Here is a 19,332-nt window from a genome sequence, read left to right on the forward strand (position 1 = left end):
GTATAAGTTAACACCATTTATTTTCAGATGTATGCAAGGAGGGTAAGTCTTATCAGCAGGTATTAAACCAAGTCTCCAGGGTTTCAGAGACCTCCAAGAATTAAAATAAAATCCAATATTGCGTATTGCAATTCCCATGGTATGCTGTCTAGGTGTTTGATGTCATGTACTCTTTTCTCAAAGTATGCAGAGGCATTGACTGTGCTATACTCAAGGCCTGCATAATCTTCCTCTTCATCTGACTAGGCTGAGCCAAAGATTATACGTCCAGCAGCGAACAAAATCAGTTCAAGACAAAATTACCAAAGCTATAAAAGAATATAAATTCAGAACTACATCTCTGGATTAATTCAAAACTTTCTGCAGGTTATTCTTGAGATGGAAGGTTGTCTGCAGAGTATTCAGCTTGGGATACAAGGAGTAGACTGTTAAGTCCAAAAATGTGCAGGTCAGGTGAATTGGACATGCTAAATTGTCCATAGTGTTAGGCGCATTAGTCAGGAGTGAATGTAGGGGAATGGGCCTGGGTGGGTTGCTCTTCGGAGGGGCGGTGTAGACTTGTCAGGCCGAAGGGCCTGTTTACACACTGTAGAGAATCTAATCTAAAAAAAATAGATAAATGGATAGCAGCTGGTTTCACTCTCACAACTCAAAAACTCTTAAATTACTATAAATTTTAACTGCTTTCATGTATCAGGTTCCCTACCCACATTCTTTGTTTTTGCATTAGCAGGGGTAATAAAACTCCACTGTCCTTCATACTGGCAACCCACAGAATTGACTTTCCTTTGTTTTGGATGTGGTTAAATTACATTTCATGGTGAATGTATTAGGTATGTGACAGAAAATAAAATAAAATTGTCATAACTGACCACAAGGAGCTTAAGAAAAGAGATGAGGTATGACCCTGGTCCTCACTTGGTCATCATGTAATTTGAACCCACGGCAAACAAAAATATTGAAATGAGGAAATAAACTCTTCCCAGACCAGCTCTGGCCTTTTGAAAAATACAGCTACCACAAGAAGGTTTTTTTTGAGACCTTGACGTCCATGTTTGATGTTAGTGCTTTCATTGGACAGGATGAAACAACTTACAGAAAACTAAAGGCCTTGTTCTTGGAAGAACTTAAAAGAATGACTGAACACTTAAAAATGGAGCTCTGCCTGAAGGCCAGAAAAACAGAAATTGCAAAACCAGTTAACTATTAACTGTCTCATACCTATGGTGTCCCTCACATCTAATTCTGACCCTCTTTTATGACACATATTCCCAGAACAACTTATCACTCAGAGGATATCCACAGAACAACTGGCACCCCATGAGTTCATGCCATCTTTGACCTGGACACTGTTGGTAATCTGCCATTGCCCAATGCCAGCATTGGAAGATGCAGAAGTAAAAAAAACTGTCCATCCCAACATATCTGCCTCACATAGCCTACCGTATCTTCTTACCCGAATCACAGTTTAAACACCTTGCCCTATGCTTTATAGGTCTGAAGCAACATCCTGCCTGAACACACTATTAGTCAATGCTACCCTAAGCTCAATGTCCACTGTAGATCAGCAGCTTGTCTCTGTCTAGGAGACAAGCAATTGGGCACAGAATAACAGGAGCTTCCATTTGCAGACACAAGAGCATATACAAATAAAACCACTGGAGGCTACAAACCAGATTTCTGTGTCATCACCAATGATTAATTCACAGTCTGTGATTGCTACACCCAGCTCTCAACCATTGGAAGTGGGTGTCAATGAGTTTCTGCCTGACATGAAGTGCCAATGCAGCTGAGCTCTATCATGGACAATGGACAGCTTTGTTCACCCCAGTGTCTTCATCTTCCTCCTGGGCAAACTGCTGCCAGTCCCCCAATTCCTCTCCATCCAACAAGTCTAGCTCAGTTGTGCAGAGCAGAGCACACCAGGATGGCGTGGCACACTTGCTCCAGATTATACTAAAGAGTCTTCCCTCCGGTTATCGAAGTACTGGTCACACACCTCAGAAAGTGACAAAGGTGGTCACAGGTCACCTAAACATTAAGGGAATGACTAACTGTTGATGAATTCTGCAGAGTTGGAATATGGCATCTCAGTGCCACGTATGTGCAGTTGATAATACTCTGCAACTGACAAAGTTGGATGTTTCCGAATCCGACTGCCCGGGTTACAGCACTGGCCTCAGCATGGGGGATTAGAATGTGCCCAGATGGCACCATTTACTGTTTTGATCCCCTGGAAGGAGCCAGTACCATTGAAAATCAGAGCGGCTGTTACCATCACAGCCACATGGATATGATGACTTCCCCCAGTTCTGCAGCCCTCAGGTCTTGCTTCAGCATTCAACATAGTTCTATCACAGCATGATTGGGAGTATGGACCCTGCATCAGCACTGTGCCTTGTTCATGCCCAGGAAATGGAGTTGAGGTGAAAATACTCTGGGCCTTCTGCGTACTCCACTCTTCCTATGAGGCCCAATAGAAGTGAGTTCTCCCCAGGCTTGGTGTTTCTCATCCTCTGCAGGGCCTTACCATTGCTCCTTATGCTTGTTATTGGTCCTGCTCCTCCTTCATCTGTTTTCACCTTCTTAGTTAGGCAGCTAACACAATAACCAACATCCCATGTGTGATAAGGTCCATTACACTCGGTGGAAAGTATCACTAATGGGCTCAGAAAAGGTGATTGCATTTCTTAAACCTCAGAACAGTCATCAGTGGTCTACCTTCCGGATGAGGGACGAGCTCAGTTCAACACACAATGAAACATGTTGCGCACAGATAACGAGGAGCATATCTTTAAATTCCCTTCACACTCAGGGTCAGTCCGTGCAGCAACTTGGTGAAAGTGTTGCCTCAGCTGAGGTGACCCCCACCCTCCACAATGTCATTGAGAAGGGAGTGCCTGCAACTCACCAATACTCCTCATTCCCAGACCGATATAAAGTTCTCAACTTCTCACTGCATTCAGCATCGACCAATGTTACATTTACATGGCAATAATGAAGCAAAGTTGTGAGCCTCACACAACATCCTTTCTGTATAATAAACAATGGCAGTCACAGAATAGAATCCCTACAGTGTGGAAACAGGGCATTCAGCCTAACAAGTCCATACCCACTCTCTGAAGGTTAACCCACCCAGACCCATTTCCCTGGAAAAAGTGAGGTCTGCAGATGCTGGAGATCAGAGCTGAAAATGTGTTGCTGGAAAAGCGCATCAGGTCAGGCAGCATCCAAGGAACAGGAGATTCGACGTTTCGGGCATAAGATTCCTGAAGAAGGGTTTATGCCCGAACCGTCGAATCTCCTGTTCCTTGGATGCTGCCTGACCTGCTGCACTTATCCAGACCCATTTCCCTACCCAATTAGTCTACATTTCCCCTGACTAATGCACCAAACCTACACATCCCTGAACACTATGGGCAATTTATCACAGCCAATTCACCTAACTTGTGTTATCTTTGAACTGTGGGAGGAAACCAGAGCATCCAAAGAAAACCCACACAGACACGGGAAAAATGTGTAAACTCCACACAGACAGTCACCCGAGGCTGAAACCTGGGTCTCTGACACTGTGAGGCAGCAGTGCTAACCACTGAACCACCAAGCCACCTGCATTGCTTCCTGAATGCAATGCCTGGGTATCAGAGGTTTCAGGATGGCTATGAGAGATTGGCAGGTGCCAGGTACCAATGTGCTTGGATGGGGGCTGGGCATTGGTCTGGTGCCCGTAGATCAAGCTGGGGGGCTGTGTCTTTATTGAACACAATATGGAGTCATTCGGTGTAAGTGGTGAGCTGAATTAGTCAGGTATCTGCTCTGATTTTCATGTTGGGTTTTTTCACCTCCTAGCTTATTTGACAAGGACAGTAAGGTGAGAAGCCAAATGGTAACGAGAGGCAAATTGGTGTTTGACAAGCAGTAACTCGTTAACTGATAATTTACTGCCAAGCGAAAAACTCACCACATTGCTTGTGAAAAGCTGACACTTGTTGCTCCCAACAGTGAGATGAGTCTCGCTGGACTTCTCATTCAATTGTGTCACACCTATAAGATTCAACCCATGACTCTAGTTCCATATTACTTCCGAGGTCAGTGCAGGAATGTGTCATTTTTGCTTCATCATTTATATCCAAGCAGTGGAGTAGCAGAAACCAAAATTGAGAGGGTGGTGATTATAATTTTGCTGAAACAAGGAACAACGTGCATGGTATTTTCAAGGCTCTTTCATGTTACATTATAAATGCAATGATTAAGCTCTAATTGTCTGAAACTAATTGTCTTTCCAATTTGCAATGGCAGCAGAAGCATCTTGCTATTAATTTAACCCAACATTCCTTAACTATCAAACATTCAAAGTCATCTTATTGTCCAATTATTGTTCAGATGTCATCGAACTGTTTTACAAGACTTATTTGTAGGAATACAAATGGAGTGCAAGATCACTGGATTGATATTAAATAAAAATAAAATGAAATGTGACTGGTCAAATGAGTTCTAGCTGTTTTGTTTTCGGCTAAAACAACTCATCTTTCAATTCAGTGCACATAAATATTATAGATAACGCAGTCAGCGATGTGATATGATTAGTGTCCCTCTTAGGTGGTTGAATACAGCCCACTCTATGTACCAATCATTTCTCCATATAATATTCTTCATAAAACAGCAACATTTTCTTTATTGCCTTACTTAATTTTCTGTGCTGTTACCACCAAATTTCTCATCTCATTTAAAAACAATGCATTTTTCATGATACTAGAGTTCTAAACATCTTCCTGTGTGAATGAGTGACCAGCTGTGAGAAACTTACTTCACATTATTGTGAATGTCATTTGTTTATTCTTTCCAGAGTTTTCTTTAGAATGTCAGCAGATTATTAAGAATAGTGAGCTATCATATTTGCATGGATTTGTCACGGCAGACACAGCAAACACCAAAATATGGACTTAAAAAAAATATCATTATGAGACCAAGGATCCACGAGCACATTCCTTTTACTTTAATGCAAATCTCACTTCTTCTTACCAATATTTAAAGAGATTGAGCAAAGGGTTTTTGAACAATTGATGTGAATGCTGGAAATCTGAGATTAAAACAACTAGTATCCAATGATCCTGAACCAAACCTATGAGAACCAAATTCAAGCAAAAATGTGCACTACATTTACAACATACTTTTCACTCCAGCATTACATTAAGATAGATCATGTTTGAGCACACAAACAGCTGATTTGGCCTAAATGATCTCTGCTGGTGCTTATATTCTATACAAGTTTTCTCATTCCTTTTCCATCAAGCCCAATCAGCATAATTTCAATGCTCTTTGTTCTCTCTTATGTAACAAACTAGTTTTGTCCTAACTGTATCCATTTTATTAATTTCAATCAATCCTTATGGTAGAGTATTACGCATTATTAGCCACATTGGTCTACCCTTATGTAGCTGAAAATGTGTTGCTGGTTAAAGCACAGCAGGTTAGGCAGCATCCAAGGAACAGGAAATTTGACGTTTCGGGCCAGAGCCCTTCATCAGGAATGAGGAGAGGGTGCCAGGCAGGCTAAGATAAAAGGTAGGCTACCCTTTTATGTAGCAATGCCCATATGCAACACAATTCAAGCAATTTAGGAAAACTTCAGTGACTACTATTTGAACCTCTATTTCTCAATGCCTTCTACATTTATTGATGACACTTTGAGGTATTGTTGCACAATATTGTTCCTCAATTTCCTTTTGAATGCTCAAGGTTCTCTGGATTTACTCTGAATTTTCATAGTAATTCTTAATCATAGTAATTCTACATCTTAGTTATATAGCAGAGTCTAGAAATGGCATTTGATTACTTGATCTAAGTTGTTTAGAGTTTTATTCTTTGAATCATGTCATGATTCAGTTTTGAAGCAGAAAATAAAGAAAATTGTCTGAGTACAAATAAGAGATTTCCAATAAAAAAAATGTCTACCTATCTTTTTCACTTCCATTAATTGAAAATACCAATATGCATTTTGGGCATTTTCTGTTTACACCTCAGATTCCAAACATTTGCAACCCTTCTATTCTAATAATTATTTCACATGCTCTTTACTCTTCATTTGGTAATCATAAAACAGATCATCATTCTACCAAACACAAAGGGTTAAATTTTCCCCATTTTTAGCGAATGTCGATTTGAGACAGAGATTAAAGGCATATGGTCTGCTGTAGCCCACGTCAACTTTTCTCACATAATTCTCAGTTCTCTGCTGTACTCCCTGTACATCTACGGCTGTGTTGCCAAATTCCGCATGAATGCCATCTTTCAGTTTGTCAACAACACCACATAGTAGGGTGAAAATTTAACAACAACAAGCCAAAATACAGAAGGGAGTTAGAAGGTTTGGTGACATGGTGCAATGAAAACAACTTCCCTCAGCAAACCTAAAGAATTGATCATTGACCTTAGCATAAAAGAAGGAGTGTACATACTCTCCCCTCAACCCCTTTCCATCTACATAAATGGAACTGAGGCCAAAAGGGTAGAGAGCATCAAGTTCCTCGGAGTGATGGTAACCAAGGACCTGTCCTGGTCTTCCTATGTAGTTGAGCTAGTCAAGAAGGCACAACAATGCCTCTTCTTTCTCAAGCGGCTTAGGAAATTTGGCATGTCCATAAGGACCTTCACAAACTTCTACAGATGTAACATTGAAAGCATACGGTCCAGGTACATAATGCCAACTGCTTTGCCCAGGATCACAGGAAACTACAGAGTGTGGTGTCCACAACCCAGGCCATCATGGGAGCAATCCATGGACTTCAATTATATGACTCGCTGCCATGGAACAACTGCCAACATCATCAAAGACCTATCACATCCCAGTAATGATCTTTAACAACCTCTTCTATCAGTTACAGAAGCCTGAACACACACACACCAGCAGGTTCAAGAATAGCTTCTTCCCAGCCATTATTAGACTGATGAATGAACTCTGTAGCCTCAAATAATGCTGACCTTGTTAACATTGATCTCTCATGTGCGCCCTGCACAATGTAACCTGTATGGCTCCATCTAAATCTTTTGTTATGCATATCCTTGCTTACTATGACCTGCCTGTGCTGCTTATGAACAAAGATTTTCACTGTAATTCGGTACAAGGGACAGTAAATCAATTAATCAATCAATAAAATAGAAAGTAGACTTCTTTGGGGCCTGTCTCATGGAATTATGAAGCAGGAAACTTGGAATTACTTTTTGCTATTCAACTTTACAACTTTCATGCCACTGGGTGACATATTTAAACCCCAACTGCTCACCTTTTCAGATGGTACGAGTCAAAAATACTTCATCTGAAATAACTTCACAGAATCTGGTATCCTGTCACCAAGTCCCCCTTTATGGAGAGCCTTGGCATTGATCCAGTTCCATCCAATCCAGTGACAGGATGTCTGACACTCTTGTCCTTATCTAACAGCCCGGGGTCCCTGAGTAGACGCGGTTAACAGCCCTAGTTAGGGAACTATTATTCCATGAGGTCCACCTGGATGACTTTGTTGCAATCATTACATCATCGTTATGCTGAAGTAAATGTCAAGAAATTCAAATTAGCTTCTCAGTTCACCAACAGAGGCCTGGAAGTGCTGGTGTATGGGGTTGTGGGGAGGAAGGAAGTGATTTTTCCTGTTAACTGAAAAGGATGGCATACCATCCAGTACAGACAGCCTTGACCCATTTGACAGCCTGGATCAGTGCAGTGTCACAGAAATAAATGCACTTCTCAAGGGTAAGTGTTACCTCAAACTCATAAAACTACCAATTACTCTAACTCTGCCACTGCACACACATCGCCTCAAGGCTACTGGGCTACAATTCTCACTATTGCATGCTTCATTCCACTTGACAGCTCTGATCCACCTCATCCTTGCAAACTGCAAACCATTCTGCTACCTACTCACTCACCTGGGTCACTTCACCCCTCTCCTGCTTCATCAGTAACTGCACTTCAACACAATTGCATTACCACAATGTGACATTGTCAGAGAAATTGGTCCACCCCTCTGGATGGACATCACACTGACTGACCTTGCTGTCATAGCTGACTGTTAGTGCTTGACCTGTAGGGCTAACCGTGACCCATCCTCATACTACAAAGTGACAGATTCCCAGGCTCTGGGAGAAACAAACATCTGACAGACTAAAGTCCACCTCACAGATTGAATGAGAATTTGTGAGATCCTTGAGTGGCTCTTATGGTATCTCCTAACTGATTATAGTTTCCTGTGACCCCATTAACATGCTTCCCCTTTCACATTCTCACCTGGCCATTAGCCTGAAGCAAATGCTGTGTCCTTGTGGCATAAGCTAATGGCACAAGCTGTAGATGTGATGTTGACATCACACAGCAACATACAACAACTCGTCCAACCCCATAACTGTTGTATAGCCTGAACTGTGACACGCTGTCATCTTTTCTTATGTAGCAAATGCAATGCAAGCCACAGAAGGGGATGAAGTGCAAGCAGCAGGTTGGTGCGAGGTAATTATTCTCATTTAATGAGCATTTAATGATGGGCTGAATGGTGTTATGACATTTATGTGATTCTGAGTGAATATGCTGCCACCAATACTTGTACTATCCATTTATGATACTTTCTGGTATTAAGCAGTTAAGGATTAACTACTAATAAGCTTTCTTTTGTCAGAAAAGGCCAATACTTCTGAAATAAGAAGTCACATATTACTCAGCATAAGAGGTCACAGTAAGATTAGTTAACTACGTTATACTTGGTAAAGATTTCGGTATCTTCAAAGCGATACCAAACTAAGTTGCTTACATTACATGGTTGATAGCTGTAGAGGTAAGACTAATAGATTAGAACTAAAACAGAGAGATAGAACTACTAGCTCAGCCCACGAGTAGAGAAAATTATCTATTTCTCAATAGGTGCAGCTGTGCAAAGGCTTCAGAGTTAAACATATTAGGCTGGCTACCTTATACAATATCTCCCCTCAGCCATTTATTATCCCTTACTAAACCTTTTATGCAGTTGGTTATAAAGACATAACAAGTTTATCACCAACACTTCTCCCTAGCCTCTGACTTGACAAATTCATTCTGACTTTGACAAGTAGATGATCTCCTGCTTGTGAAAGAATATTGAATATTAACATCTGGAAAAACTGCTGTGTCTTTTATTTCCTGCACATCGTCTGCTATAAAAAAGTATATAAATGCTGGCATTGGAATACCATTAAATCTTTGACTTGTTTAAACTGTGAGATGGAAGACACATATTGAGACATGAAAAGTAGTCATCTCTTTTCCAACTTGTTCAAAGAAAAACCTAAATGAGCACCTCTCAATCTATTGTGTCATCTTTATGTTGATAAATGTTCATTGTTTTTAATGAATTCAGAACTGAAGACACTCCTGTGGGCGAAGGATGAGAGTTCTTTCAATCTTTTGACATCAATGATGTCTTCATCAATAGGAATATTGAAGATTTGCCAAATATCACTGTAGCTGATTTCAGTTGGTGTATAAATGTGCATGTTTTCGGTGAATATTTTTATGAGACCTACAAAATTTTCTTCCAGCTGATATATGTCATGTTGAGTGATAGATGTTTGGTACAATGTACTGTCTTCTATTCTCATTGAACCAACATTGTTTCTGTTATTTAAAGGTTGTTTTGGGGTATTGCACATTATTTTGAAAAAGAAAGTAACATTCTTATGATAGAACTGGACATTGCTTTTATTTGTTTGCTTTAATAAAAGTTTAAAACTTTGTCAATGCTGTGTTTTCTTTTGTACTTTAAGTTGTCTATTTAAGTTTAATGTTAAAGGTTTTGTAAATCTTTAAATTAGAAAGTTTTCAATAGCATTTTAAAATTGTTTTCAATCCTATGAAGACTGGAAACTACTTAAATTGTTATATCTTCATTAGTTGAAGACTATGATATAAAGAAATGAGAAGGAGGACAGTTGTTAAGACTTTTCTATTTAGGGTCCTAAGATGAACATGTCAGGTGGATTGGTAGTGCTAAGTTGTCCATAGCTTCCAGAGATGTGCAAGCTGGGTGGATTTGCCATGGGAAATGCAGGGTTACAAAGATAGGGTAGTGGGTTATGCTTGGGTGGGATGCTCTTTGGAAGGTCAGTGTGTATTCGATATGTTGAATGGCATGCTTCCACACCCTAATGGATCCTATGTTTCTACGATTTGTAAGAATTTCTGATCCTTTTCAACAAGGTGGATAATTCTTATGATTTATGCTCCTTCCCCAACCAAGTCGTGCCCTTTATTAATGAAATACACGGTAGTGCACAATTTTTGAATCTTTAAGTAGCTTTGGTTGTACAATTAAAAAAAAATCCAAAATGATTAGTTTTAATAGATTCTTTCCCTGCTTTCAAAGTTTAGATTTTAATAAAATGAATTATATTGCTGTTTCCACAAATGTCCTCAAAGAATGACCGCATATTTGAAAGATTTTCATGCAGCTTAAATGACAATTTGAAATGGTTCAATAGATGGTTCTCCTTCAATAGATATAACAATTTAAGCATTCTTTCAGATTCACAGTCAAGAATGTTGTCTAGAATTTAACTATTTTCACTCTTCCTCTTAGGGTCTAAACTAATGATGTGGACGTGCCAGAATTGGACTGGAGTGGACAAAGTCAGAAGTCACATGACACCAGGTTATGGTCCAACAGGTTCATTTGAAATCACAAGCTTTTGAAGCGCTGCTCCTTCGTCAGCTTTGGCTATACTTTTTTCAGATTTCACAAGTTACTTTATTTTTTTTTCCTTTGCTCTTGCTGGACTAAGTTTGCTTTGGAGAAAAGGGGGCTTTGTGCTTCAGCTCTTGGTTCAGACTGTCTGACTGCTGCCAACAGACATTATAGAAGCTGACTGAATCTGTGCTCACTTTTACAAACTGTAGCATTCTTAAAGAGGCATTCACTTTTTGGTAACTTCTTTCCTCTCCTCCTGAGGTGGCTGTGGAGTCGTGAACTGCTGATGATTGCTTCAATGCAGAAGCAGTTTGCATCACATTTGTATTATGTTGTAAGAGGTTTCCTCAGCTCATAGCTGATTTGTTAGGATTTCCCTCTAATGCAAAGGGTGCCACCAATCCTTCTCATAATATTAGTCTGCTAGCCTTATTAGTATTAAATAGTGAATGATTAACCTTTAATAAGTTTTCAGTTAAAGAGATACATACTTGAGCACCTCAAAGTAGTTTGTTAAACACTCATAGAGCTAGTTAACCATAATTTGTAAAAGAAATTAATACCTGCTTATACATATCAGGCTAACATAAACTACAAGAGTGTTAACAGTTGACGAAGCATTAACAGGCTGGTACAAGCACAAACAGACAACTTGAATGGCTCCTCCAAGACAAAGTAGGTAGAGTTTTACTCGACTTCAGAGTTAAACCTCTGGAAACCTCACATCATTAAGCAGTAAAGCTCCCATTTGAAATGAGTTTCAATGTCAGACTCATGTTGTATGGATACAAGAACATAAGGGACAGAGACAGGGGCAGGGCACATAATCGCATAAATAAAAGTGAAATACTGAACATGTCAGAAATCTGAAAGAAGTCAAGAAAATGTGGGAGAAATGCAGGAGGTCTGGCAGTACTTGTGGAGACAGAAACAGAGTTAACATTGAATCCCTAATACCGCTCCTTCGGAGTGATTACTGAAGTAGAGTCATATCACACTTGAAACGTTAACAGAGTTTCTCTCTCCATAGATGCTGCCAGAACTACTGAATTTCTCCAGGATTTATCATGTTAATCTCTAACTCCACAAGTCTCTCTGCTCTTCAGTAAGATCATGGGTGATCTTTGACCACAATTCCAGATTCCTGCCTATTCCTCATCTCCCTTTTCTTTTTCCTAGAGCCCTAAACCTCTCTCATTCTTCATTATACTCAATGGCAGAAATCTACAGCTTTCTGTGGCAAAGAATTCCAAAGGTACACAACTCTCCGAATGAAGAAATTAGTCTTCTCAGCCTTAAATGCTGGCTTTTTCATCCCAGCATGAGGACCCCTGAGTTCCAAAAGCTTCAGTCGGGGAAACAATGAAAGTTTTTGCTTCAGCATTAAATTCTGTGGAAGCACTTCTTCATGGTTTCATTTCCCAACATTTTTTAAAAAGCAGGCAGATGTTATTTCTTTTTTTAAAAATCATTTAACTGCACAATATTTGCTCCATCCTACTTCCAGCACTATCCCTTTTGCGAAAGTTCAAAAGAACAATATGCTTGACAGATTCTATAACCAGCTTCACACTGTTGTGCAAACCAACCATCCAAGCTAAAGCAACCCTAGCATATAGTGCCAACTTATTTTACAAATTAACAATAAGATGATAACAAGACAGTATGCTTGACAGATTTAATAGCCATGAACCAAGAGAATCTTCTGTTGCATCAACAAAGCTAGGAGCTGGCCTAGGAGTGGGTTCCAATCAATACCTCCCAGTCAGATGCAAACAGGTACATATTTACCTTCGATTTTGTCTTCCACGTGTCACTTTTGTGATCTTTAGCTTGCAACCAATGCAATGTATACCACACCATCTTTTATCTTTGCCATGAGTAAAGTTTAATATACATCTTTCAAAGTCAAAAAACAGCCTTTGCGGGTCTGCAAACAACGCTGGGTCTTCGGTATCCAGTGTTGCACTTAAAGGTGTTTAATGCTAACATTTTCAACAACATGCAAGATGATTCTTTTATCAACCAGTGTCACATGAGCACACTAATTCATAGACAAGTCAGACTGAGCCCATGCAATTAACAAAGGAAGTCACTCACTTTTTCCAGGATGCAAATCTGCTTCTTTGTCTGAGCGTCAAGAATTTCCACTTCAACATAAGAAATTTTTGAATGCTTTTGCATTGCATATTGTCCAAAGTGGCCTGTTGTCAATACAAGCTGGGATAAAGAAAGAAATGATTTAATCTCGTTTTGTTTCTCAGGTACCATACTCTCCTTTATAGCAGCTCTTCCTTTACAAAGTGCATGCATCCTTCCTGCTTAACTTGCTTGAAGCAGAGCTGATTGTCATAATTGTCTAACATTTAAATACAGGCAGAGGCGAACAATGTACCAAAAGGTCATGCAACATTCCATTTCAAGTATATAATCTTATCTGACATGACTGAAAACAGTGGCCCTCTAATCCTCTTCTATATTTAGCTTGTCACAGTGTGATGTGTCAAAAGTTCCCTTTTTTTAAAAATGGCAGAATAGCTTTCACAGAGGCTGACTACTTCCTATCCTTATCATTATGACTTCAAAGTGACAGCGTGATGCTGCATTATTGAGATATTCAGGGTAGCCAGAATTCAGAGATGAGATTATCCAAAATTCCACTGGTATCGTTAGAATTGAAAGGGTTGAGAAAAAACCTTATACAGTAAAATATTCAAAAGATAAATAATTTGGATCCCTAAAATGTTAATTAAATATTATTATATATGGATATAAATAGATTGGACAAAATAACCTCCTTAATCATTTTGGCTGTACAAATAAACATGAGCTCTAATGGCTCAGTATTACTGAGTGGCTGAGCTATGTAGAAAAATAATTTTCACATTCTGTTCCAGTCTGCGCTAAGTAAGATGATATCATCTTTAGCAATTTTAGGGTCATTGCAGTTGACTTCAGTGCTCATGTTTGATTATAGAAAATTAGGCAGGCTCACATTCCTGATCACTATGCTGAGAGTTTTGCTGCAATTCTGTGTGGTAAGACACTAGCTGTGAACAGGTTTAACATTTGCTTTCTGTTTTTCTGCTCCATGGTAGAATCTTCTGTAAATGCTCCCTGACAACCATGAACAATGGATACTTCAGAGGAACAGGAAGTAGAAAACACAATGTGAGTTGTACTGTACTCAAGTAGGGAATCAGTACTTTCAGATCATGAGGAAACTCACAGAGATAGTTAAAAGAAAATATAAATTTCTAGTCAAGTATTTGAGCTTAATAATTACTTAATTCATATTATTTGCTGTTAGTCATTTAGTTTTACATTTATAGCATATGTATTTGAATTTACAAACTATGATTTGTTCCTTTTAGTTTTACAGCTGTATATTTGACCTGGCTTTTACAGTTCACTTGAATAATTCCAGTTATTCAATCTCAGCGAGGCTGGTAGCTTTGATTCAGTGCTGGCATGCTTGTAACAACATTAAACACCAATAGAAAGACTTGAGCCTATAGGCTGACAGTACTGTCCAATGCAGTACTGAGGGATTGTTACAGTATCAGATGTGTCATTTTTGAGATCACAGTTACATAAACCTACCATCTACCCTCTCAGGTGGATGTTAACTATCCCACCATTCACTGAAAAGCAAGGGAAAAATCCTGTTGCCCAGGCAAATATTTATCACTTAATAAACAACTAATAACAAAGTATTATACCATTTATTTCATTGCGGTTTAGGGAAACTTGCTGAGTGCAAACTGCATGTCACATTTGCTACAACAGTGACTGCATTTGAAAATGACTTAATTGTCTGTGAAGTGCCTTTACAGTGTTCTGAAAACATGAAAAAATGCTAGATAAATGCAAGCTGTGTCTTTCTTTCAGATAGTGAGGTAAAATAAGAATTTGTGATAAACCTAAATAACTGAAGAACTGTAGGCAAAGGAAATGAGGCAGCACAAAAGCTGCATAAAAGCAGCCAAGCGACAAAGTAAATCTAAATTCACTTTCGCACGTTCACTGTGAAAATAACGTATTTCAAATAAAGCAAAGGCCCACTGGAGATCTGCCAGCAGAAGTGTTGATTTTGACATCTAGATATGTGAGTAACATTAATTTCAAATTCAGACTGTCAGGATCAGTACTTCCTCAGGTAACAGACAATGAGCCTGTGCTGTCACTATAATTGAAAATATGTTTCTCATAGAATTGAAGGTAACTGCTGGAATAAAAAAAATAGGTGCACAAAACGATTAAATGAATGCGTTAACACTTCCGTTTAAGGAATAGTTGGAGGATTTCGATATGCATGCATTTTAAAGTAAACTGTGATTTCTGAATTTAAATTTCATGACCTGCACAAGCAAGGTTTTTATTTGCAGATTTTAATAAAGAAACTAAGTTTGCAATTTTCACACTTCATATTAAACTAAAATGGCAGCAAATGTTTTTCATGGTATCGTTTCCACTACAGCCTAGGGAGTTATTTCAGAAGCCAGATGTTTCTTACTTTATTATGTCAGCAGGAGAGGTGATGGACACATTACTCAGCGAATCACCGAATGACGGAGAATGAAATGTGCACCGCCTGAAGCACCTTTTGATTTCTGATGTTCTGGTATTACGTTTAGAGCCCAGCTGGATATCATTTCAGACACTGCAGTGATAACCTTTCACAACATGGTGTTGGATCATCAAGCCTCAACCTATGCTGCAGAGGAAAGAAATAAGCTGTCTCTCTGTTTCGTGGGGAAAAGTCTGGAGGTGGGTGGCATGTTAAAGGGAGGGTCAGAGCTGACCAGTCAAAAAGGCCACCCCAACCAGATCCAGAAAACCTTGGCAGAGATAGCAGCATCAAACAGTACTGTTTTGATTGTGAAACAGGATACCCTCACCAATCTTTACAGATGCACCACAGAAAGCATTCTATCGGGGTACATAATAGCTTGGTATTATACAAGCATGGACTACTTTCTAAACGGTGAGAAAATTCATAAAGCCAATGTACAAAGGGATCTGGGAGTGCTAGTCGAGGATTCTCTAAAGGTAAACATGCAGGTTGAGTCTGTGATTAAGAAAGCGAATGCAATGTTGTCATTTATCTCAAGATGGTTGGAATATAAAAGCACCGTTGTGCTACTGAGACTGTATAAAGCTCTGGTTAGGCCCCATTTGGAGTACTGTGTCCAGTTTAGGTCCCCGCACCTCAGGAAGGACATACTGGCACTGGAGCGTTTCCAGCGGAGATTCACATGAATGATCCCTGGAATGGTTGGTCTAACATACGAGGAACAGCTGAGGATCCTGGGATTGTATTCATTGTAGTTTAGAAGATTAAGGGGAGATCAAATAGAAGCTTACAAGATAATACATGGCTTGGAAAGGGTGAACACTAGGAAATTGCTTCCATTAGACGAGGAGACTAGGACCCGTGGACACAGCCTTAGAATTAGAGAGGGTAAATTCAGAATAGAAATGCGGAGACATTTCTTCAGCCAGAGACTGTTGGGCCTGTGGAATTCATTGCTGCAGAGTGCAGTGGAGGCCGGGATGCTAAATGTCTTCAAGGCAGAGATTGATAAATTCTTGATGTCATAAGGAATTAAGGGCTACAGGGCGAATGCGGGTAAGTGGAGATGAAATGCCCATCAGCCATGATTGAATGACAGAGTGGACTTGATGGGCAAAATGGCCTTACTTCCACTCCTATGTCTTATGGTCTTATGGTCTTATGATCTTATGACAAGTACTCTGCCCAGGACCATAAGGAACTACAGAAAGTTGTGAACACAGACCAGACCATCATAAAAGCCAACCTCCCATCCATTGACACCATGACCTTCTTGTTGCTACAGAAAGGCTGTCACCATCAAAGATTCCTCCAAGCCCGGTAATACTTTCTTCGGATGTCTTCCGTCAGGCAGAAGATACAGAAACTTAAACGTATGTACCAACTGATTGAAGAACAGCTTCTTCCCTGTTGTTATCAGACCACTGAATGGACTTCTCTAATTTCAAATCTAATGTTGATATTGTGTTTGTGCAGCTCCTGTGCAGCTGTAACCTTGTTCGTCTCGCTCTGTCTAAACAACCTATGACCTGCAGGTCCTTGTATATTATGATCTGCTTGTATTATACACAAAACAAAATGTTTCACTGTACTTAGGTACATGTGACAACACTAAATAATCAAATCAGAAACAAAGTCAATGATCCTATAGCTCTGCAGGGGTAAATTGTACCCTCTTCTTTGGTCCATAGGGTCAACAACACAAAAGGGAGCATAAAAAATAGGAGGAAATTCATGGATCACTGGTGAAATATGTGAGTCATTCACATAAGCAAAAAAATTAAACATTGCCTTATGGGTTTAAAAGTTAACTCTGCAGCAAGGCTGTGACTGCATCCAAAGTGGGATGCTCATTGGGTCTGAGGGGAATATAGTGCTGGAGATTAGTCTGTTGTTCATTAGGGGCAGCAGGAGTGATACTGTCAAAAAGGGTGCAGAAACCAAGGCTAGAGGGGAAGACAGAACCATTTGGTGAGAGACAAGCTGAGATCAGAATAAAGGCTACGGTGGGAGGCAAAGGAGTGTGAAATCTTTCATTATATGAGGAATATGTGGAAAAAGTTTGGACGATGCAGTAATCGATAAGGGAATGGAATGAGGGTGAATGACAGTGACCACCACTGTGATCTCCAAAGAGGGTGCATAAATGATCAGGGTGGACATTATTAAGGAGGAGAATGTGAGGACTGCAGATGCTGGAGATCAGAGTCGAGAGTGTGATGCTAGAAAAGCACAGCAAGCCAGGCAGCATCTGAGGAGCAGGAGAATTGACGCTTTAGACACAAGCCCTTCATCAGGAATGAGGCTTGTGGGCCGGGGTGAGGGGGTGGAGGTGGGGGGTGAAAGATAAATGGGAGAGGATGGGGCTGGGGGGATGATAGCTGAAAATGCGATAGGTAAATGAAGGTGAGGGAGAAGGTGATAGGTTGGAGAGGAGGGTGGAGCAGATAGATGGGAAAGGTGATGCACAAGTCAAGAGGATGGTGCTGAGGTGAAGCTTGGGACTGGGATAATGAGGGGGGAGGGGAAATGAGAAAATTGGTGAAACCCACATTGATCCAGTGTGGTTGTAGGATCCAAGGTAGAATATGAGGCATTCTTCCTCTAGACGTCAGGTGGTAAGGGTTTGACAATGGAGGGGGCTCAAGATCTGCATATCGTTGGTGGAGTGGGAGGGGGAGTTGAAGTGTTTAGCCAATGGGCAGTGGGGTTGGTTGATGCAGATGTCCCGAGATATTCTCTGAAACAATCCGCAAGTTGGCGTCCTGTCTCCCCAGTGTAGAGGAGGCCACATTGTGTGCAAAGGACACAGTAGATAATATTGGTGGAGGTACAGGTAAATTTCTGACGGATGTGGAAGGATCCCTTGGGGCCTTGGACGGAGGTGAGGGAGGAGGTATAGGTGCAGGGAAAGGTCTTGGGAGTATGGTGTGGGCTGGTGGGAACGTGTGGATCTGACGAGGGAGTCGCAGAGGGAATGGTCTTTCTGGAACGTTGATAGAGATGGGGAAGGAAATATATCGCTGGTGGTGGGGTCCATTTGTAGATGGTGGAAGTGGCGGAGGATAATGCAGTGTATGCGGAGGTTGGTGGGTTGGAAATGAGGACCGGGGGTGGGGGCTTCTGTCCTTGTTGTGTTGGGAGGGGTGGGCTTTAAGGGTGGAGGAGTGGGAAGTGGAGGAGATGTGCTGGAGGGCATTGTCAACCACTTGGGTGGCAAAATTGTAATCTTTGAAGAAGGATTCCACCTGGGATTTTCTCAGATGGAATTAGTCATCCTGAGAACAGACATGGAGGAGGCGGAGGACTTGGGAATAAAGGATGGCGTTTTTAAAGGAGGTAGGGTGGGAGAAGGTGTAGTCTCGGTAACTGTGGGAGTCAGTGGGCTTGTGGTAGATGTCCAAGGTGAGTCAGTCACCGGAGATGGAAATGGGGAGGTCCAGGAAAGGAAGGGAGGTGTCCAAGATGGTCTACGTCAATTTGAGGTCATGGTCAAAGGTGTTAATGAAGTTGATGAACTGTTCAACCTCCATGTGGGAGCACAAAGTGGCACTGATACAGTCATTGATGTAGCAGGTGGGGAATGTTGCCGGTGTAGCTACGAAAGATGTACTGTTCCATGTACCCGACAACGAGGCCGGTATAGCTGGGTCCCATGCGGGTGCCCATGGCTACCCCATTGGTTTGGAGAACGTGGGATGATTGGAAGGAGAAGTTGTGAACGGTGAGGATTAGTTCAGCCAGGTGGATTAGGTTGTCAGTTGAATGGTACTGATTGGGACAGCGTGAGAGAAAGAAACAAAGGGCTGAGAGGCCTTCGTTGTGGGAATGGATGTGCACTGGGATCGCATATCCATGGTGAAGATGAGGCATTGGGGGCCAGGGAAACAAAAGTCATGGAGGAGATGGAGGGTATGGGTGGTATCCTGAACATAGGTGGGGAGCTCCTGGACTAAGGGGGACAGGATGGTGTCAAGGCATACAGGGATAAATTCAGTGGGGAGCAGGCTGAGACAATGGGTTGAGTGGGGCAGTCGGGTTTGTGAA

General features: G+C 40.8%; 1 protein-coding gene across 1 annotated transcript in view; it reads right to left on the bottom strand.

The window, feature by feature from the left end:
• Nucleotides 1-13,022, bottom strand: part of LOC132826184 (trans-2,3-enoyl-CoA reductase-like) — a 129,551-nt gene extending 116,529 nt beyond the window's left edge. Inside the window, exon 1 of the mRNA XM_060841832.1 lies at nucleotides 12,810-13,022. Within this exon, the coding sequence (XP_060697815.1) occupies nucleotides 12,810-13,022 (213 nt within the window). The remainder of the gene's footprint in view (nucleotides 1-12,809) is intronic.
• Between the last annotated feature and the right edge of the window lie 6,310 nt (nucleotides 13,023-19,332).

This window comes from Hemiscyllium ocellatum, chromosome 2 (assembly GCF_020745735.1).
Source record: "Hemiscyllium ocellatum isolate sHemOce1 chromosome 2, sHemOce1.pat.X.cur, whole genome shotgun sequence".
Taxonomy (NCBI): domain Eukaryota; kingdom Metazoa; phylum Chordata; class Chondrichthyes; order Orectolobiformes; family Hemiscylliidae; genus Hemiscyllium; species Hemiscyllium ocellatum.